The following is a 23,932-nucleotide window of genomic DNA, read 5'->3' on the forward strand; positions in this document are numbered from 1 at the left end:
TGGCCTACCAGTTCTCACTGTCTGTGACATGTTGTTAATATTACAGCAGACCACAACGTTCCTAGGAACTGCAGGTGTATGTGTACACACATGTGTGTACATACAGATATACATGGGTGTGTGTATACGTATATATATAAATAAAATAAACATATGAAGCTCTCCTTCCCTCCTACAGCCAACTCTGGATATGATTTAATTCTGGTTTTTATTTTTTTTTAAAAGCAAATTTATTTCTGGAGTTCAGAAGCCAAATTCATGGTTTCAGTTATATCGATGTGGTACTATAACTTACTTCAAAATAAGATAATAGAATTCTGTTTCTCACTTAGAAAACATAGAAATATTCAAAGTTTCCATTACAAATACTTGAAATATCAAAGCTCCTTTGTTGTCTACCAACCTCCCTTTGATCCTTCCTGGAGAGCTTGGATTTGAACTGCTGCTGGCATTGCTTACAGTTTCCATTCGTGAAGATTTGGATTGAGACTGCTTGCCTGCTGACGAAAGAGGCTTATTAACTGCTCCAAGAACATTGGCTGCTTTGGGCTGAAACCAAAAATATATTTCCTTTATTTTAAGCTACACATTTAGATATGGTTAACATGTACTATGCTTAAAATATTCACAGATTTCACTTTCTGCAATCAATATCTTAATTTTAACACAAAACTATAAACATTTTTGTGTGAAAATTTACAACAGACACCAGAAAGAAGCTGACAAAGCTGTAATCAAATAGCTAGCTGCCTGCAGTATTCTTTTCTCTACCCTTCTATTCAGTCCCCTTCTCATTGGTAGTATTGGGTGCTCACTTGACATTGCAGTAAGCCACTTCAGGACTTTTTGTGCAGTTTGCTTTCTGCTGATCGAGCTCCCTGAACCAGCTCACCATTTGGATCAGATAAGCATCTGTACTGGCAAAACAGAAATAGCAGCAGGACAGCCCTTTCAGCAAAGCAGCCACTGAACTGGCTTAGCTGTAATGCTAAATCACACTAGTTTCAGCTGGGAATGAATGAGCGCCTCAAAAATCAAATATTGTGGAGAACATTCTGATGCTTCATGCACAGATTTAAAAATGTTAGGCTTTTAATAGGTGCCAAAAGTTCCAGAGACTGGTGAGCTTCAGGTTATTCATTTAAGTGGATTATCTTTCAGACATGCCAAATACCTCCAGCTCATACTAACTTTTGAGAGCTGAAAGAGTTCAGTTATTCCTAAACACACCTGTATGCCAAACACCACATACAAAAATGTTTAATTAAAGACCATTCCCCACATTTCTCATTATCTAAGATGATCCATTTTCTATGGCAATATTAGATTCTAGCTATGTCTAAAGTTAGTGACAGCTAAAAAAAAGTTCAACATGCACATCATAGCAGCTCTGAGTGTTCCTTTTTCAGAGATATGCACCATGGATGTGCTGATTATACTTTTTATAGCCAGAGGGAATTTTACACTTAAACCAAAGATTCACTCTGCACCAAGTACAAAAAAAGCAGCATATCTTTTCCAGAAATAAACCTTGGAGAACAAAATCCAGTTTAAGAATTTACATCTATTAGTTTAGAACTTAACATTAATCAATAAGCAAATACAGAAAGAGCTTAAAAGCAGAGAGATGTTCAAATTCACACTGCACTGGACCTCTTACTAAGGAGGGAGTAACACTAACAGGGCCTGCACTAACAGTTCCTCCCTTACCACAGAACCTACACTCACAGCCTTGCTGCCCTCAGACACTGTCCCTGCTTACATCCACCCACTAACATCCACTCAAACTAGTCTTCCATTCCCAACACCAAGACTTCCTAGACCAACTCTCATTCCACACTGGTTTCATGATGGTGAGGCAACTGAAAATTTTTGGTGGTCAAATACACCTCTGCTGTTTGGTACAAAATTTCAGAACAACAAAAAATGAGCTAGAGTACGTGATGCTAGAAATTTAAAATAATATAAGAGCTACTTTAGGATTCAGAAGAATTTCAGTTAAGATACATCAGATAGGGAGCTACTGGAGAGAGTCCAGCAAATGGTCACAAAGATGAAGAAGGGACTGGAGCATTTCTCATATGAGGAAAGTCAGAAAGCAGGAGCTTTGGACTAGATGATCTCCAGAGGTCCCTTCCAACCTCAAACATTCTGTGAGTTTTTGTGTAGCATAAACCATGTTTCTTGTTTAATATTGTACGCTTAATATATTAAGTTTGAGGAAAACTAGCAAGAATGTTTTACATCAAAAACTGGATGAGATAACTTAATATTGACTACTGATCAGAAATTGGAAGACACGCAACTTTGCTTTAAAAACTTCCATGTCTTCAGTAAGAAATTAATCTCTAATCCATGGAGTTCAAATATGCAATGATATATTCCAATCAATAAACGTTGGCTTTCAACTTCTTATCAAAAAGACGCTCCTGTACATCTGCATTTTTTCCTAACTTGCATTCCTCCTCTATTAGCAGTTTACTAGCTCACAGCTAATGCTTCATTAGCAAAGTTAAGGGTAATGAACATGCTGCACTTTTATTTCTTTCGCAAGGTAGCAAATGAGTGTTACCCTGTAATATAGAACAGGGCACATTAATCTAGATGAAAACCACAATTTGTCTTTTCCTTTACTAGATTTTAATCTTATTCTAAAGCGTACCTGGGTTTAGTTTTAGTGAAGAAAAACCACTGTCATTCAATACAAGGCATATTTAGAAAGAACAAATTAATATCATCATAGAACAGTCAGTTATCTTGTAAGACACTGTAAAATGGCATTCAGTTTTGCCAAAGATTAATTTACATGACTTTTAAAATAATTTATATTAGAGTTTTCCAGAGCTGTCATTTTATATGCAATCTTGTAGTCTTCTGGAGAAAAAAAAAAGGGTTAACCATCTTGCAAACTTGTCAAATATTATGGGGTTTGTTTTAGGGGTTTTTTTGGACTCTCTCTTTTAAAGGACAACAGGCTTTGGCTACTATTACCACAATCCAACATAGACAGTAGCAGTTTTCCCTTTTCATCTATCTCTCTCTACCTGTTTATTAACCTTTGGTATATAAACCCTTTGGGCAGAAACAATCTATTGTCTTAAACATGTAGTTAATGAAACACTTCATGTTAGTTTTCTTTAAAAACAAAAATGACCAAGCAAATACTGCAAACACAGAACCAAACCCCTCCAAACCTCCACACCATACATACCTTTCCAGGAGTAAAAAAAGACTTCATTTCCGGAGGAAGATAATTTTTGGTGTTACTGAAATTCTGTAAAGGAAGAGGGGGGTGGGAGGGAGGAAATCACAGCAACAATCAATGAACAAGATATTTTGGAGGTAGTAGTGAAAGATTTTCTTTACATCATTTATACTTTTAGAATTTTAAACCTGAACAACAATATCGCAGGGGGGAAAAATCAGTGCGTGTACAAATATATAAATATTTATGAAAACATATACATACATACGTTCTCAACTATATTATAATAGGGAGAAGTCAAGTTACAAGAACTGTTGAAAAAACACCCCTGAATTAAAACTAGCAAAGATTTAAACAGGCTTATCTCAAAAAAAAAAATTAAATGCCAAAGCATACCTTGTCAGGTTGAGTAAAATATCTGGCTGGAAGTACAGGGTCTTTAGGGGATTCCAAACTGTATGTTGTACTCTTTGACATAATGATATTCATTGCTACATCACAGACTGTGTATAGTTTCTGTAAATAATAAAATTTAAAAATACAAAAAAAACCCCCCACTTCAGAAGTTCATCACAAATCTTGACAAAAGATAGTATCTTTTGAGCATAAAACTACAAGAACTCAGAGTTTAAAAGCAATCATCTTAAACATTTAAGATTAGCCTGCATCTTAAACAGTGTATCACAGGGTACTAAAATACAGGAGAAAAAGACAAAAGCACTGTAGGCCTAGCAGTTGGAGAGAGCTGGCTTTCATGATCTTTCTACACTTAAGAATAGTGTATGCCATGGTTTCAAAGACAAAGCTGAAAAAAAAAAAATCTCATATCTGTGGGAAAAGCAGAAAAATGACAAATCTGTAAAAATGAAAAACCTCAAAACTAAGATCAGGGTTTGATACATTCACTACACAATACACACTGGAAACATCTAATGCATGTATTTTTCTTCCTATACTAAGCTTACTCTTGTACTTTTAAAATGAAATATTACAAAGTACTTTAGTAGATGATTTAGACAGTAAAAATTATAGTTTATGTATATTTAAAGTTAGTGTTTAATAATCTTACTGAGACAGAAACAGGACTGCAAACTATTACAAATCCCTTGCAAATGTGTAAGATCTACTAAAGCACAGGAAAATAAGTGTCACAAACTACAATAAATATAATCATTACAGTATATAAAGTATCGTCTCCCACATACAATTCTATTGAAAGACATTTTAAAGTCGGTGTGTAAACAAAAAGCAAGTCATTTCCAGAAGCAAGCCAGAATTAAATGCAATTTCCAATCAAAAAGTATCACTTACTTCATTCATTTTTGGATCATCTGGTCCTTGAGCATCCTTAGTCTGTTTGATATTTTCTACCATTTTTCTGATAAACGCGTGACTGTTGTTTTCATTTTTAGCCATCAATATTTCCAGTATGAACCACAGGCACCTAAAGGAGAAATGCAGTACTCTTCATGAATACAAATGCAAAAAAAATTCTTTAAAAACAGCGCGTTTGAGAAAGAGAATTACTCTAGGTTTTACTAGTAGTACAAATTTGAACCAGTCTAACTCTGGAAAACCAATTCTTTAGAAAAAAGAAAATAAAGGTAGGATAAGCAGAAGGTGAAGGTTCCTCTGTAAGATATCACAAAACACTAAAAACCCCATATATACTATTTCTCACAATATTTTACAGAAATAACACTGTCCAGTGCACATGATGATGGCAGTATCAGGGTACAGAATGAATTAAAATTTCACTTAGAATACAGTTAGATTGTTTTAACCCTAGAAATAACACTATTGAAAGTAGTCTTACTCTTTAATGTCCTTGAGTTGTTCAATGTCCTGGACTTTGACATAATCTGGATCATGAGCTAGAAGATGGATAGTATAAGGAACAACATACTCTGGTAGAAGTGACAACAGTTTCTCTGAAAAGCAGAAGAAAGATGCATCAAAAGACTACATACCAAGAAATATGCTTTTCTACTACAGGCAAAAGAACAAAATTTGAGGTCAGCATATACTAAGATGAAGTATAGGCACATGTGGGCTTATCGTTTCTTTATGATGTTGCATCTCATGGTTGATGTGCACGCAAAAATTAAGATTTTAAGTCTCTCTCACTCAGGGCTGCATATTTTCTAGCTACCTTGAGAATACATCTACAGTCATCTCCGACTCCCAATTCTTTCCTCAGTTCAAAGCTTGCATTCTGAAAGACTTTGAAAAACAGAAGTGAGGGTAGATCACAAAATCCATGTTAATGGCAAGATGTGAGACCAGCACACTTGCAGGATAAGCTCCTATTCTTTCTTTGAACGTTGAGGTATACAGCCATGTTGTCAACAGAACAGAAAGAAATGCCCTTTGCAGGGGCTTTGCAAGCAAATTGCCACAGTTCTCCAAATCCACAGCCTACCTTATCTGTTTAAAGAAGGGATAGGCAGAAACATGAAAGCTGTACCATAGTAGTAGTGGACAGAGTTTGAAAGGCTCAATCCCACTTGAGCAGAGTAGCATAACTAAACTATGACATTCAAAGCATTCAAAACTTCTTCTAGCATCCTCTGAGACCTGTAAGTAGTCCCAAGCAAGGACTGCAGGAGAAAGTCTTTCCTACATCACGACAGTCAGATGACCTAGTTTCCTCAGGGATTTAAAAAGTAAGGATTGTTGCCAAATCACAAAATATGCATTCCATAAGGTAACCAAAGATTCCGGAGCTAACCAACACTATGCAGAGTGAACTTCACCACCTCAAAGTTTGATGACGAATATAAGAATAAAAAAAAGTCATATCCCACATGACAGGGCAACAAAAAGACAAGTTTTACACCAAAAGTCAGAAAGCATTTTACAGAAAACATCCACACTGCTTTCTTTAGCCTAATGACTGAGAGGAATTGAAGGATGCACAGCATACCTAAGTTATTAAACTTGTAGCCTGTGCAACAGGCAGGCTAATAGGCAAGGAAGGCATGCTAGTATTTTTTTTATATATATATATATATATATATATATGAAACTATGGTACAAGCGTCAGATCCTGAGTGTGTGTGGCAGATGTCAAGTCATAGTCTTAACATGTCTACGGATAAACACTTGAATGTACATGTGGAGGAAGGAGGGAAATTCCTGGCTCTGCTTTTAAAAAAATCACATTTTTGAGTGGTCATGAAAGACGTGATCAAGTCTGGAAAAATCTTCTTTTGTTAAGTTTTCACTATCCTATATTAGGTTATGAATAAGAAGTTGAAACATCTGTATATCATTATATATAATAATATTTGAAAATTATTTTAAAATGCATTAGAACACTGACATTTTTATCTGTAATATATGTCTTCATATGACATGTGCTTGACAAGTATTGTGCACATCAAATAAAATACATCATTATTGTAGATTTCACAAGATTGACTAAATAATTGCCATGCATAAGTCAAGTCTTAATCTATCCCATTCTTAAAGGTCTGCATAAATAGGGATAATGCACAGCCTACATAAAATATTTGGATTCATTCATAATAGCAAGGAAAGTGTTCAAAATTAATAAAGGCCCACAGAAGAGAGTGCTGTCAAGTTCCAAGAATACCCTTTTAGACAGCCATTGCAGTTGATGCAGTTAATTATCAAGAGTAATATATTTCTACAACATAGACTGAAAGCTATCATAAGCTTTGAAAGAAACAACAAAATCACCCAATTTCTTTCTATTTCAAGTTGTATTTATGTAACTGAAATCCAGTGTACTTTGCAAAGCTGTTTTTAATGCGTTTCAATTGACATTCCACTATTTACTTCAAAAACATCCTTCACGTCTTCAAGCACTGTCCTGCGTTTTAGCCAGCAGCTGTTTGCATAACTAAAAAAAATAAAGATGTAGCAGGGAAGAAAGAACATAATTATGATTTCAGAACACCAGCAAAATTGGCTTGCCTTCGACATGTCCCAAGCAAACCAACCCATTATTTGTAGTAATTCGCAACCTCAACAGAATGCTCATCAAGACCTCACAAACTCAGTGTTTCATTAACTTTCTGCCTTGTACAATTTCTAATTAACTCCAGTAATAACTCAAACTGGGTCTGGAAAACAAAGCGAACCAGATCCAGACAACACACGAAAGGGACAAATACTGACCCATTACATTTAACCCCTGTCATGACAAAACATAGTGTTTACACATTCTTTACCCATCTCTAATGAAGATGGACACAACCCAAAAGGTAGGGTGGTTTTAAGGACATTAGCTACCAGTACTTAAAACTAGAATGTGCCAAAAGCCTTCATGACAGGCCGTTATGAGCATTTAGGAAAGAAACTTTTTAAAAAAAATTGATCTTTACTCTTGTAGTTTTTCTACTTACTGACTTGCAAGTAGAAGTCCAGCTTTAGAAAACCAAGATTACTATACAAGACACAAGTCTCTACCCAGATGCCAACTCATAACAGACACACAATCAAAATAAGTCTCTTCTTGAGTGGCTTCTACTCTGAGTAGCATTTAGAGAATTTAAGAGGCCTGAGAGTAATTCCTGCCAGCGTGGAAAAAAAAAAAAGACATTTTACTGTCAGGTACCAGTCCTTCGGAAGTTTTCCTTAGGCAAGGTATACAGAAGTTTACCATCTTTTCAACAAATGCTGAAATCTCCCAAAACATCTGAAAGATATCCTCCTCACTTGCACCAAGTTTTCAAGAAAAAGTGTATCATAAAAATCACACATTTATTGATTCAAAAAAATAGCTGCATTAACCAAAGATGCAAATTCTCAGCTCTGGTTTTCTGTGGAAGCTTTTCAAAGGAGGTGCTATCATCATTGCTACCCTGAGTTACTGCATCGCCAGTAGGGAGAATGACAGAGGGAGACACATACACATTTAAATAGCATGATCTGACCAGAACTGAGCTTCAGCCATACTAACTGCAATAATGATGTTTTAGGATGCAAACAGTTTCAAGACATTTTATTTGTTAAAAGCTCAGACAGGTAAATCTGAAAGTCACAAAGTTAACACTGTAATCCTCAAAAAATCCTGCATCTATATTTAATCCAGACACCTCACAGATTATAGTACATATCAAATCCATGGCATCACTCAAGCCAAGTCTTTCAGCAAGAAAAAAAAAAATCGTTAGGCACACGTTGAGGTCCTACTGGATAAAAAAGAATCACACACACCCCTAGGCTCTTCTTCATTTCTTCTACAGATTTTTGATAGTAACTTTGCAGCATTCGTCTTAATACACTTAGGAAATCAGCAATTACTTTTAATCATATGAGAATTCTTACACTTTCCTCCTACATAACTGAAAAGAGTTTTCAACTTTAAGTGATCCTAAGGCTATTCCTCTTGAAAGGCATTTGCTAAATGGATTCTCTTTTTTACATGTTATCGAGGAGGAAGAAAAGCATCGCTCTTTTCTTTTTTAAGTCTAATTAACAATACACAAAAGGATTTCTCTGCGGACTTATTCTCTGATCAATGTTTAGGGGGACTAACACACACACAGACTGACATGGCTAATTCTGTGATTCATAAATGCAGAAGGAAATCAGTTATCTGACACCATCTGAGAGATCAGATTCACAAAACATGTCTGGTCTATCCTAAGATGAAACGAAAAAATCCCCTTCATGTCACAAAGGCCAAACCATCGGTTATCTTTCAAAGAACTAAAACTTTCAAAAACTCTTATTCAAAATGCCCATAGCTCTTCATAAAGGTCTAGTTTTTCCTATGACCATATATCAATGTTGTCATGCTGTATGTGTGTAGCTTTGAGTAAGTCAAAAGCGAAAAGGGCTATTTTTATAAAAGAAAACTAGCTAACATTAGTCCATAATAACTTAGAAAGCATTCCCATGATCAGAGTGCTGGCACTGGGAAGAAAGAATTACATAAACTCATCCTGAAGTGCCTACAAATACAGCCCTTTACCAGCATAAGACAAGATAAGAAGCTACTCAATACAGCAGCGCAAAGACAGTCAATTTAGTACAGCATTTATGTCATTAAGGCTGCATATTATTAATTACTGAAGTAAAATAAATCATTGTCACTTCACTTGCAACATATTCATCCATTAATTTCAAACAGTACACAACTGCCTTGAAAAACTACTTCACTTCCAATATACTTAGGCATAAGCATTTGCACAGCTTATAAAATTGAAAGATCTCAGAAATGCCTGTTAAAAAAAAATCACAAGAAAATTTAGACTCTATTTTCAGTTTTTATTGGATAACTCTAAGTCAAATTTACAGTCATTCTATGTATACAAACAGAAAAACAACATTTTCACAGTCTACTCACATTCACATTTGAACTATAGCACTTGTACCAAAAAGCGACTTCTATTCTCTTACCACTAACTGCTGCATGTTGCTTCAGATATTCTCTTCTGACATTTATGTTCTTCACAAGGCACTGCCTAGCATGAGCTCTTCTCTCTTTCACGGGATCTTTTGCACACAGTGCACAAATAGCCATATATTCCAGTGGCAGTCGTAGTCTAGAAAGGCCTTTGTGAAGTTTCTGAGCAAATATTTGTCTCACTTGGTAACATTCATCCTATTAAAAAAAGCAAAACCAAAAAAGGTATCAGTAAACTTTTCTAAAAGTAATATAGACTTGAAATAAGTACATATGCCAAAATCAATTTCAGACCTTGCAGCCACAGAAAAACAGAAATTGTAACAATGGTTTTAAATGTCAATTCAGAACAATTAAATTGAATTAATCACTTGAAGCTTCCCTTAAGATCAGTAGAAGAGTTAAGGTTCAGAAACTGTACAGGAAGATATCACACTCAGAACCCAAGGTCTAATTTAGGATGGTATTAAGGCATGGAGTTAATGAAATTGTTTACAATAGGACCACTTGCTTTGTGGAGCCAAAGTCAAATATCTGCACCAGAACAGTGTTTAGCCACCAGTAACCACTGTGCTGACTTTACTACTGTGATTTCACAAATTTTCATCAAGGCATTAATATTAGAAACTGAATAAAATTCAATAGAATTACCAGATAAGGTCAAATGCTGAAGAGAGCATTTCCATTATATTATGGAAAACTATGAACTCTGACTGACCATGGAAGAGAATAACCTGTGTCTAATAGTTGCCAAATAACACAAAGTAAAATAGTATGAAGTAAGCAAATGTACTTCTACAATTTAAGCAACGCATTTCCGTAAAAGACATGAACTTTAAAATTCTCTGTATGAAAATAACTTAGGTACTTTAAGACACCATTCATATATCACAAACCCTTTAGTAACACAAGCAAAGGAAGGTTAATAGAAGCAGGTACGGAAAACAGAAGAAAATGTACAGAAAAGCATAAGGTAAAGAAGGCCACTAAAACAGCTTGTCATATTGAGTCTGCCAAAAAAAGGTCAAGAGGAAAGATTTGTTAACTCTAAATATGAGGAAGAAGCATTAACAGGAATAAACAGCTATTGTAATCAAATGACAGTTTTGAAACCAGCAAGAATTGAAAAGGGTTTCCAGCTATCAGCCAACAGAAAGTGCAGAGACAAAGCCTAGCCACTGGTAACATTGACTCTGCTAAATTCTCAAATGGCATCAAACGAGATCATGGATTAGATAAAACAAGCCTCCTTGACTCGGAAGACAAAGGAAGGTATAGTTTATTGTTACTGATGGTGTTGTGTGGCACAAATTGGAATGATTATTTCTTTATCTTTTAATATTGAGAATAACCTTAAATTCAGCTCAGTTACACTAGTTCACTGAGAAGAAGGGAGACCAAACTCAACCAAATTCTACTTTTTTTATAGCATGGCAATAAACCCATACATTAGCCCAATTTTATGTATCTACTTCTCAGGAGTTCACCATTTAAAAATATTTTAAAAAAAAAATATTTGCAAAGCAGCATGTACCCCTCAGATGCAACTCTGATTCTTGAAAATGGATAGACTCACATAAACAATTAAAGTGCTCTCAGAGTTGACAGAGGAAACTGAAAAGCTTTGGGATTTATTTTTTTTTTAACAAATAAAACATGCAATCTAGATGATTTATTCTGAATACAATTATAATTGCATTTTCAACAGCTAGGCTTATTAGATCTTAAATCTGGTCTTAAAGCCTGTTAAACATTGAACTACTTAACACTATGCTCAATTGTTTTCTACTCTACATTGATATGAAGCTCTGACATCAAAATTTGTTCTGCAGATCAAAGATCTTAAATGCTAGTTAGCTCCCAGGTTCGGCCAAACACATACATTACTTATTAAATGACTAAAACTACATGCATTTAATCATCACAAAGTCTGTATTTACCAGTGCAACCTTAATACAGCAATTACCGAGAACATTTAATTATGTATTCTGCGCTCTAATCATTCCACATTACAAAATGGCAGTCTCAGAGAAAAAAAAAAATAGCCAACACAGAACTATAGCAGAACCTGTGCAATCATTACTTAAAAATTAAGCTTCTCCTTTTGTTTAATCTGTTTAAGTTTGTCTACTTAAAGAAAATTTGCTGTAAATTACATAATACTAGAGTTGACCTTGATGTTACTTGAATGTCCTAATTTGTGGCTAGACTTGATAGTGTTAAGAATGAATAAACTTTTAGAATAATCAGTGTCTACCATCAAGAAATGGATTCCAATACTAAACATTCTAAGCATAAACATATACGTATGCATATGTGCATATGCAAGTATCTCAAAAACCAAATATACAGATGGTTGTAAGCACAAAAGTCACTGAAACCATTGCAGTTACTCTGCATCTGAGGATCTGAATTCAATAGCCTGGCAGAGAGAAAGGAAACTGCAGAAGACCTCAAGAAGTTCGACAGAAGTTATTCATGAGTACTCAAAATCCATTAGGACCTGCAAAGAAAAGTAAAGGCAGAATTCCCGTCCTGACAGAGCTTACAATCTAAATTCCAGTAAACAAGTAATAAAGTCACAAAAGGCAAAGAAAAAAAAATAAATCAAGAAATGAGGAGAAAAAGTGACAAATGTGGTACTATAGTGGAACAGATTCTCCTGGAAGCTATGTCAAGGCATATGGATATCCACAGGGAGGAGATTACAGACTGCCAATGTAGCTTCACAAAGGACAAATTATGCCTGACTAATCTAGTAGCCTTTTATAATGGAGTGACTGCATAGGTAGATAAGGGAAAAGCAAGTGATGTTATCTACCTGGAGTTCTTAAAGGCCTTTCACACAGTTTCACAACATACTTGTCTCTAAATTGGAGAGATATGGGTTTCATAGATGGACTATTTGATGGATTAGAAATTGGTTGGATGGCCACAGCCAAAGAATTGTGGTCAAAAACTCAGTGCCCAAATGGAGATCAGTAACAAGTGGTATCCCTTGGGTCAATATTGGGACCAGTACTATTCAATATCGTTATTAATAACAAAGATAGCAGGATTGAGTACACCCCTGAGCAAGCCTGTGGACAACACTAAGCCTGTGTCCTGGTTCTGGCTGACATGGTTTAGCCTGGTAGCGCAGTTGATACACTAGAGGGAAGGGATGCCATCCAGCGGAACCTTGACAGGCTGGAGAGGTGGGCCCGTGCAAACCACATGAAGTTCAACAAGGCCAAGTGCAAGGTCCTGCACGTGGGTCAGGGCAATGCCCAGTATCAATACAGACTGGGGAAAGAATAGATTGAGAGCAGCTCTGCAGTACCTGGGAGTACTGGTGGATGAAAAACTGGACATGAGCCAGCGATGTGCACTTGCAGCCCCAAAAGCCAACCGTGTCCTGGGCTGCATCAAAAGAGGTGTGAGCAGCAGGTCGAGGGAGGTGATTCTCCCCCTCTACTGTGCTCTCGTGAGACCCCACCTGGAGTACTGCATCCAGCCCTGGGGGCCCCAGTACAAGAAAGATGTTGAGTCCAGAGGAGGGCCACGAAGCTGATCAGAGGGCTGGAGCACCTCTCCTGTGAGGACAGGCTGAGAGAGTTGTGGTTGCTCAGCCTGGAGAATGCTCTGGTGACACCTTATTGCATTCTTTCAAAATACAAAGAGGGCCTATAAGAAAGATGGAGAAAGACTTTTTACCAGTGCCTGCAGTGACATTGCAAGGGGCAACCATTTTAAACTGAAAGAGGGTAGGGTTTAGATTGGACATAAGGAAGAAATTTTTTAGTGGTAGGACACCGAAACAGGTAGCCCAGAGAAGTTGTGGATGCCCCCTCTACCTCCCTGGAAGTGTTCAAGGCCAGGTTGGATGGGGCTTTGAACAACTTAATCTAATGGGAAGATGATATTTAAGGTCTCTTCTGACCCAAACTATTCTATGATTCTATAGTAAGATGTAATGCTAACTTGTTTATAAATGTTGATGACCGTATTATGTTCTTCTAATTTATATCTTAAATCTTTCAAAAATTGAGGGTTTTTGAAAGCATTAGTCCCAAAGATAGCCAAAAAAGGTAACAACACATCTGTTATCAATATCCACAAACAATTAAGACTGATATAGCTATAAAGTAAAAAGTGAAAAAGAAAGTGAGAGACAGTGATGAAAAGGAGGGCAAGGAGCTTACACCTAACATAGCAAAAAAAAAAAAAAAAAAGAGTCAAAACAATGAAGGCAAATTCTGATAGACAAGAACTGCAAGGTTAACATTTGCAATAAACAAAAATTTGCCGCAAGAGGGAAATGACTGAAGAAGAGAACAGATTTTGACCACTAGGATCGGAAGAAAACAGAACGTGCAAATACTATATTGATAAGGCTAGGCATGACATTATCCGGCTAGAATATCCTTTCCAGAACAGAGACAGATCTCATTTGTCATTACAATAAGTGGCTATTTTACTCTCTACTAATTTTGTTCTGAATTGTAAAAATCTTTAAAACTCTTTTTGAACAAGACTAACATTTCTATTAGGTTTTGGAATAGCAAAATTGAAAAGTATCAGTCCTTGCTTTGGATGTAAAGACCTTCAGTTATTACCACTGAATTTCTGCTGCATTTTTGTTAGATTTCATCTGCTTAAGTACTTTTAAGTTTTGTTCCTCTTGTTTTTCATACAATTTGGGAACTAAGAGCTCCTTTCCACAGGAACACAGAAGCTTAAAATCCACATAAACATTGTTGAAACAATATACAAGCCTAATACAGACTGTCTTAATCCGGTATATGAATGATTTTTCTAGCCTAACTGTACCCAACTCCAAACAACTTAAGAAGATACTCTATGAAAATAAACATACTCTATATGAAAATCAGCAATATCCACACAGGAGCTATACTTTGTATTTTCTAATATTAAACGCCAATTTCAAATCTGACGTTTAAAATTGGTTGCAGCTTTTAAAGCTTTAGCCAGTCACAGGAATTAAGATTTAGAATGGAATATCATTATTACTGAGGATATCTTCTAGAAGGGATTCCTTCCAGAGATTTCCTGACTTTTGTAAAGTCAGTAGAATACCAGCAGTTACACAAGTAACATCAACATGAGTTCCTCTGTGACCACCTTACTCTTGGGGTGTGAATCAATTTCCGTAGAATTTGCCAAGTCTACAAGACAGGAACACAGACGATCTCTGTTCCTCTACTTATAATTTGAAAGTTATTTCCTTTCTGCTAGTTTGGGCTCACAGGCAGAAATTAAGGATGAAAATTCCAACATCTATGAGAAATCTCTCCCTATCTCTTCCAATATTTAAAGAATGTCAACTATCTTTGCAGACCTCTGCATTTGAAATATATTCTACCCAAGTATCAAGAAACCAAGGTCACTGTTGTCACCACAGTCCAACTACTTTATATCACCTCATTTCAACTTCTAAAATGTCATAATGTAGCTAGGGTATTACTTTAAATCAATACTGAATTCCTTGGTTTATCAATATTCTAACATTTCACTGTAAATTAGCATTTCCCCACTGGGCAGCCCAATGCTAGAGAGCTAATTCTTATCCAAAATTGGTTTTCAGGATTATGTAGTGGGAAAATAAATTCATGCCAAGGCTGAACGTTTCACATAAAATCAGATTAGCAGAAGTATACACAACATATAGAACAAACAGCATATATACTCACACATTTGCTGATAACCCACAAACCCCACCTAATTTCCTTACATTTATGGCTAGCGCACACAGCTGGTACTGTTCTAAGGTGATGATTTCATGGTAACAAGGTTCTTGTGCCAACTTCACAATAGCATTCCCTGCAGCCAGCCTCAAACGAGACATATCAGGTTTACTGAAAAACAAGCACACAGATTATGAAGGTTAATTAGTAAAAAATTATGTAATTATTTGACTTAATTAAATCCCAATAAGTTTGCATTGCTGAATAACAGGTACTTTAAGAAGAAGGAAAAGTTTCCATGGACTTAGCCACCCTCTTCCCCCCCACCAATAAGCAGCAGAAGTAACTTCAAATCAGAAGTAGTTTCCATGGCACCACATTTTACAGCCTATTACCACAGACCTATTACCTTGACCTGCTTAGCAATGAAAATTTTCCTTGAAACTTCCTAAAAGTTCCACATGGGTGTGAAACAGTTTTAACTTGTGCACTGGACCAGCACAGTCCAAACTGCCCCTCAGAGACCTCATTTAGCCTGTAAAATACTTCTGTTCAATGTGCTGGTTCTCCTTCAGCTGGGGACTCCTGCCAAAAAAGTAGCCCATTTCTAGTCCCCACAGTTGCCAAACTTCTTCTAGCAATGACAGCTCAAAATCCATGCTGCAAGTCAACAGAAATTAATTAGATATTATGATAGGTGACTAAGTGATTTGTATTTCTAATACAATAGCAAAAAGGATTTAGCAAACAAAAAAATGTCAACATGCTTTAAGTGTTGTAACTTGACTTGCACACCCAAACTGCACTCCCACCTAGCAAAGCGCTCCAACCATTTGCTGCTAATTTTCATATCAAAAGATGAATGGGTTTTTTCTGTAACCTACAACCATATTTACAAAGATTATCAGAATACCAAAAGCATCTTCACGTGAGTTTTGCAAACCGATATCCACTTAATGTGTGCATTAACAAACAGTTGAGCTTTCATTGTTCTTAGGAAATTCATTTCAGTAAAATATATTACTTCTGCCTTTCTTCAGCTCAAACACAAAAGAATTAAGTTTTATGCATCTCACTTAAAACACTAATGAATTCTATTCAGAAGTAGTAAGTACAGCTTTTTCCTTTGATAATGTGGAACAGGAATCAAGTCATATTCTTACTCAGAAATAATTATTCATTTAAGCAGGGCAAATATTGTTTAACTTCTTAATCATTTTCCCTTTACTCTTAGGAAGAGCAAACACTGTAGTCTTAAAACCATTACCATGAAAACTGTAAAAAGCATTTAAAGAATGACATAGACGTTATTAAAAACAGAGCGCATGATAAAAATACCCATCAAAGAGCTTAAATCTTAAAATTTATGTAATCAGGCTTTATACACACCTCAGTATTTTATGGAAACCATGACATTTCAAGAAAACCCCAATAGATCATAAGCAACCAAGTGACAGGACAAAAGCTGGACTAACTTTCAAACAAGGCATGAAGATTAACATGGTAATGTCTAGTTCTTAAATGCTAAATTTCACTTTAAATTGCATCTACTGTGATAAGTGAACCCAATAAAGATTCAATTTTTGCACTTCAGTGACAACTGAGCAATAATGACTCACAAGTACAGAGTGATTGAGCCAAAGGAAGGGATAAGATTAAGAACTTTCCCTCTTCCTCAGCTTCGGTAGTGATAACATTTAATTCTGAAAATTGAATCAAAGATTTTTATATAAAAGTTGGCTAAATATTAACAATGATTTTTTTTTCCTGTGTATGTCACAAATACCCACAAGCATCTGTGCACACTGTGGGAAGAAAGAGGAGGACAGTGTTAGTTATGAGTATATCTTATTCCCAAAAGGATTATCTTAGAAGAAACTCTTGACTGAGGATTTATTTTTGATCAAATTGTTATAGCTAAAAGCTATATTCTGATCCATGTTATGCCAAAACCACACAATTATTAGGGCTGAAATAAAAGTTTCTGCATGATATAATTGCAGTTTTTAATTACTGCTAATAATTTTGAAAATTAGTACCAAGGATGCCCTTGTCCTATCAGAAGCTCTTTAAGAGATACCAGAGGGACCTGGATGTTTATTTTCTCGAGTGCTGTTACTATTGCTGAAGACCAGATGTTTGAAATGAGAACAAACTGCAACCACATGGAAAGATGTTATCAAGTGCAAAACATAGTCTTAATTAAGGTGGTTGGCTGCACAAAGATAATCCAAATAAACACATCTTCAAAACGTATCTGGTGCATATCATCTTCTCTCACTTTACAAAGTGGCACTTAACATTTTTTCTTCTACTCCAGAGGATAAATGCCAGTGTCCAATTTTCTAAGTATTTTCCATGTTCCATAGAACAAAAAGTGTCTTTCGAATACAACCTCTGAAAATGTTGCGTATCAGATGTGTAGCACATTATCTATAGCACAGAACTATGAAGTTCTAAAATCCAAAGTTTTAAAGTAATTTTTGTCTTGGTAAGCTTCAGTTTAAGGAAAATGCAGATAGCATTTCAGAAAACTCTCAATTCACATCCATATCTAATACCCATACTTCCAGCAACAGCTAGTGTCCTCTGATACAGAAAGACTCTTATTTTATGCTTAGTATAGATTAAAATTAAAACCCTACTACAAAGACATGCAAGATTCAACTTAGCAGTTTTACCTAACCACAAATAGAAAATTAGTATAATCTTGAATTTTAAATTCGTATGTCCGTTTATAACTTACAAGAAGAAAAATAAAGACCTGAAAAGGACTGTTGAGATATTATTTGTTGACAAAATTCATTATTAAAAAAATCCGACATTGGTGAATTTAACCTACACATGCTAATGTCTCAAAGCAATCAGTTGTAGTTTTAAAAGCAATTCAACAAAGTCATCAATCCTACTACTTCAATGTGAGAAGGATGAACAAGAGTAGGAATTTCTTTATTTGTTTTCCAGGTAGGATCTTGCCTTCACCTGGAACTCTAGGCTGAACCGTATTTTGAAATTTAAAAAATGCCATTCCCTTACACTGTCACTGAAAAGTACAGTTGTGTAGATTTAAAGAGGCATGGGGACAGAGCCATTTTTATGGCTAATGAGGACAATAACACCGAGATGATTACAACATAACTAATGGCCTGTCAAATGTCTCTGGAACCCTGCCACTTTCAGTTAATTCAATTATCTTTAACAAATTATACATTGTTCAAAAGAAAAATGCAAGCCACAAACACAAAAATTGACTCTACATAGAATGACATCCGATCAAGTATAGTTTAAGAGATCATGTTTTGTATTGAATGATAATTTTACTCTTTCCAAAGCTGACTCTAATTTGGAAGGAGCAGCATCTGATTTGCACGGTAGAGACACAGTAAGCACTGCCAGAAAGAAGATATCCTTGTTGCGTTCTCAAAGGGTAAAGGATAAAGGTCAGGAGGTGTCAGCGAGATACCAGCAAGCTCCATGCAGAACTAATATACCTCAGCTTCAGGCTTTGAGAGTACTTGTTAGTGTAGGTGATATAGCTCACAAACAGAATAAAGGAGACCTGCCCTCCATGCAGCTTAGAGCTTTCACCAAAATGCAATACCGGGAACCACAGAATAGTTATAGTTGTAAGGGACCTCTGGAGATCATCTAGCCCAACCCCTCTGTTCAAGCAGAGTCACCTAGAGCAGGCTGCCCAGGATAGTGTCCTGACGGCTTTTTAATATCTCCAAGGATGGAAACTCGACCATCTCTCTGGACAATTTGTGCCAGTGCACAGTCACTCTCACTGTGAAAAAGCAGCGTTCAGCGTTTCCTTGTGTTCAGACAGAACCTCCTGTATTTCAGTTTGTGCCCATTGCCTCTGGTCCTGTCACTGCACATCACTAAGAGCAGCCCGACTCCATCTTCTTTACACCCTCCATCCAGTTATTTATAAACATTGATGAGATCCCCACTGAGCTTTTTCTTCCCTAGGCTGAATAGCTCCAGTTTTCTCAGCCTTTCCTCATCCATCAGATGTTCAAATCCCTTAAGCATCTTCATGGCCCTACAGTGTGTTCATTCCAGTAGCTCCACATCTCTCTCGTACTGGAGAGCCCAGGTGTTCCTTCACCTTCTCAGGGATCAAGGCGAGGCCAACTAGCCTATAGTTAGTTCTCTTGGTTCTCCTTCCTGTCATTTTTTAATATAAAGGGACATTTGCTTTCCTCAAGACTTCAGGCACCTCTACCAATCACCACAATCATTCAAAGAGGATCAAGAGTGGTCTCACAAAGACATCTGCCAGCTCTCTCTATACTCATGGGTGCATTCCATCAAGAACCATAGACTTATGCATGTCCAGTTTGCTTACATATTCTCTAACCTGATCTTCTTCCCCCAAGGGTATGTCTTCCTTGCTCCAGACTTTCCCCTGGTCTCCAGGGCTTGGGATTCCTAAAGGCTGGTCTTGCTAGTAAAGACTGAGGTGAAGAGGGCATTGAGTACCTCAACCTTTTCCATGCCCTGTGTAACCAGGGCTCCTGCCTTGTTCAGCAGCAGGCACAGATTTCCCCTAGTCCTCCTTTTGTCACCTATTTACTTAAGCTCTTCAGTAGCCTTTGTCATCCCTCACTAGATTAAATTTCAGTTAGGCTTTGGCTTTCTTAACTGTGTCTCAGACAGTGTTCTCTGTATTCCTGCCATGTTACCTGATCCTACTTCTACCTTCTGTATACCTCATAGAACCATAGAATAGTTTGGGTTGGAAGGGATCTTTAAAGGTCACCAAGTCCAATCCCCCTGCAACGAGCTGGGACATCTTCAACTAGACCAGGTTGCTCAGAGCCCCGTCCAACCTGAGCTTGACTGTTTCCAGGGATGGGGCATCCCCGACCTCTCCAGGCAACCTGTTCCAGTACCTCATCACTCTTATCATAAAAAAATTTCTTCTTTATATCTAGCCTGAATCTACTCTCTTTTAGTTTAAAACCATTACCCCTTGTCCTATAACTACAGGCCTGGCTAAAAAGTCTGTCCCCATCTTTCTTATAGGCCCCCTGTAAGTACTGGAAGGCAGCAATAAGGTCTCCCTGGAGCCTCCTCCTCTTCTCCAGGATGAAGAACCCCAACTCTCTCAGCCTGTCCTCACAGAAGAGGTGCTCCAGCCCTCTGATCATCCTCATGGCCCTCCTCTGGACTCGCTCCAACAGCTCCGTGTCCTTCTTGTACTGGGGCCCCCAGAGCTGGACGCAGTACTCCAGGTGGGGTCTCACGAGAGTGGAGTAGAGGGGCAGAATCACCTCCCCTGACCTGCTGGTCATGCTTCTTTTGATGCAGCCCAGGATACGGTTGGCTTTCTGGGCCGTGAGTGCACATTGTCGGCTAATGTCCAGCTTTTCATCAACCAATACCCCCAAGTCCTTCTCCTCAGGGCTGACCTCAATCCGTTCTTTTCAGTTTGAGTTTTGCCAGGAGCTCCTTGCTCATCTACACATGTCTGCTGAAATATTTGCCTGACCTTCTGCTTTGACCACTTTTGAGTTTAGAGGAGATGATGCTTGAATACTAACTAGCTTTCTTGGGCCCCTCTTCCCTCCAGGGCCTTATCCAATGGGACTCCACTAAGCAGATCCCTGAAGAGGCCCACATCCATTCTCCTGAAATCCAGTACTGTGATTTTGCTTTTTGCCCTCCGGATTCTGAACTCCACCATCTTATGGTCATTACAGCCAAGGCTGCCTTTTAACCTTCACACCCCCAAGAAGTCCCTCCTTGCTGGTAAGAGGTCCAGTAGAGCACCTCTCCTTGTTGACTACTCTATCATTTGTGTCAGGAAGTTGTCATTGATGCTCTCCAGGAAATACCTGGATTGTTTATGTGCTGCTGTGTTGGTGCTCCAGCAGGTATTGGAGTGGTTGAAGTGCCCCATGAGGGCCAAGGCCTGTGAACATGAAATTGTTTCTAGCTGTTTATAGAAAGCCTCATCCACTTCCTTTTCCTGGTCAGAGGGCCTACAGCAGACACCAACTACAAGGTCACCCATACTAGTCTGCTCTTTAATCCTAACCCATAAGCTTGCAGTTGGCCCACCATCCATCCCCAGGCAGAGCTCCAAGCTCTGGGGCTGAAGGGCTGCCTTTAACACAGAACAACCTCACATGTCATTGCAGCTTTCTCCCTCCCCTAAAAGTATCCCCAGCCCTCCATTAACTTTAATAACGGAGAACTGACCACATCATTATATACAGTTTCTATTATTATTTACAGTTTTGAGTACAAAAAGAGTGGGAAAATTAAATTTCTTAAACATGCACAGTAAGGAATTATCACTCCAAGCATAAAAACACACAGGACCTACAGAACTGATCTATTCATAAACTACTGGATAAGCCAACAATGTACTCTGAGCAGTTATGCTGAAAAGTAAATTTCAGCCACTTAACTCCCTAGTAACTGCCATGAATAGTCACATTACAGAATTTAAAACTATGAAACAATTATTTACAAGGAACTCAAAGAAAGACTACACAGTTGCTACAAAGATAACATACTAGACAATTCTCAGGTTTGCAATTTTGCACACACAACAAAGGTTCTATCTGCGTAATCACTGTATAACATTAAACTCTACCTGAAAATTAAAACCTTTTCACTGATACTGGCACAACCCACCCATGCCCTTAATAGCTTTTGCAGAAATAAATTTTCAGTGTTTGGCAAGCAATAGTGGCTGACAACTTGTCACTTCTCCTACCACAGAGGATGAAGATACCCATAAAAACAAATACGTTGTCTAACAATCACCTAAAAGGTAAATTATTTATTGAGACTTAATCCTCTTTACACATCTTCCTCTTCCTTTCACTTTCAGAGGCCTCAAGGGATTGAAGTCTGCCTTTAAGCAGAAGGCCCTTATGTTCTAGCTATTCCCACCTGGTTTACTGCAACATGCTATTATCAGCCTGTGGGCCTTTGGCATACACAACAATTGGTACATCAGGAAGAGCAAGCTGCATAAAAAATTAAAACCAATTTTCAATGGGAAAGAGGAAGTTTCACAGTTTATTCTTGCAATATGAGTAATAGCCCTCTGAAGAAAAGAGAAAGCAAACAAGATAAAAACGTTAAAATATAGCTATATTTACAGCGTTAAAAAACCCGAGACTCAAACTTATGTAGGAATCCAACCAAGCTTACCATTAGTTCTTACAAAATAAGATCTATAAATTGTTAAGCAGTCTAACAGAATAGTTTAAGTACTACTTTGACTAAAACTCTCCCCACCGCATCATCACAGACATCAAAACATTACCATCTGTTACATACCTAATTTTCCCCTGCTCTGTTAAATCTCCGTCACTGTGTAATATTGTTGTTAGTAACCTCAGAGTAGAAGTTCCTGACTTGCTGTGGTTGTTCTTCATTCCTAGCAACCATCGAACCATCATCTTAATGGCCTGAATCTGAAAAAAAAAAATAAATTGATATGCAGAAGTCAAATCACACCATGAACCTCATTTTTTAAATAATCTTTATCTTAATTTAATCACATGGTATTTTTCCAAGACCTTTTTGCTGCTACGAACATAAGCCTGTCAAGGCTGCAAAACATCATTTAAATACTGAAAGATAACTAGACGTACTCTCACTAGACAGCAACTTTTCACTGAAAGTCAAGCATTTATTACAGCAAGTAAAAACCATACAACATTTAGTTAAAGTTTGAACTGTTTCTTCAACTAAGCAGTCACATATTTTGTCCTGTGTACACATTATCTTAATTGAGCTTACATCCATTGAACACTGTAGAAGAGGCAAAACAATTTATACTTATTAAGAAAATGTTACTGGATCAAAAAGCAGAACACATTTTCATCTTCCTGTGTTCCTGTAATTCCTGTGCTTAAGTAATCCCTATGTATTCTTTATTTATATATGTAATATTTGAGTTTAAATTTAAGATACATAAATTAAAACACACTTCATAGACATTCTGACTGAGTAGCAACCTATATTAAGATAGCTCATCCTGGAAAGGAGTATTTCTTTCACGGCTATTTAAAGAAAAGCCTCAAAGCCTGTTACTTAGGATAACTTGTCTTTTGCCAATGGAAACTTCAAGTGTTTTGAGACAAGCTTCTAAAAGTATGCAGCTATCATGAGACACTGAATAATTTCACATTTCTTTAGTGAAAATCATGAATTTGGAGATTGTTTTAGTATTTGAATCCTTTTGTCCTTTCATTTTCCTTCCATATGAGAGCAGAGACAATAGAGAAAACAGGAGTGTCCTCTTAGAGAAAAATGAAAATGCTCATCTGAATCACATAGACATCCTTGAGGAAAAACCCAACAAAACCAAACAAACCAAAACATCAAACCCTGAAGTTCAAAACACAAAACCCAAAAGCTTTACAAAACTGAGAAACTTTTTGTACATGGTAACTCCAAATTTTCTCCTTAATAGGAAAGGTAGTTCTAACAACTTTTATATAAATATTCACGATATCACCAGAAGAAATTCATCATACAGTTTATCTATTCCATATAACAAACTGATCACAATGGTCCCTTCAGATCTAAGTTCTAGGACTGTCATCTATATGTGAGTTTATTTTATAAACTCTGAAGCCCATTTACTCCACCTACAGAATTCTACTGGGTAATACCAGCAAG

General features: G+C 37.0%; 1 protein-coding gene across 6 annotated transcripts in view; it reads right to left on the reverse strand.

Moving 5' to 3' along the window:
* PDS5B (PDS5 cohesin associated factor B) overlaps positions 1 to 23,932 on the reverse strand; it is a 119,145-nt gene that overhangs the window by 13,778 nt on the left and 81,435 nt on the right. For all 6 annotated transcript variants that reach the window (XM_075742029.1, XM_075742027.1, XM_075742028.1 and 3 more), the window contains exons 23-30: positions 22,583 to 22,719; positions 15,322 to 15,445; positions 9,581 to 9,785; positions 5,022 to 5,136; positions 4,517 to 4,649; positions 3,602 to 3,721; positions 3,212 to 3,274; positions 404 to 549 (exon numbers count right to left, since the gene is read on the reverse strand). In XM_075742029.1, the coding sequence (XP_075598144.1) occupies positions 404 to 549; positions 3,212 to 3,274; positions 3,602 to 3,721; positions 4,517 to 4,649; positions 5,022 to 5,136; positions 9,581 to 9,785; positions 15,322 to 15,445; positions 22,583 to 22,719 (1,043 nt within the window). The remainder of the gene's footprint in view (positions 1 to 403; positions 550 to 3,211; positions 3,275 to 3,601; positions 3,722 to 4,516; positions 4,650 to 5,021; positions 5,137 to 9,580; positions 9,786 to 15,321; positions 15,446 to 22,582; positions 22,720 to 23,932) is intronic.

Source organism: Balearica regulorum, chromosome 1 (genome assembly GCF_011004875.1).
Source record: "Balearica regulorum gibbericeps isolate bBalReg1 chromosome 1, bBalReg1.pri, whole genome shotgun sequence".
In the NCBI taxonomy this organism is placed as follows: Eukaryota; Metazoa; Chordata; class Aves; order Gruiformes; family Gruidae; genus Balearica; species Balearica regulorum.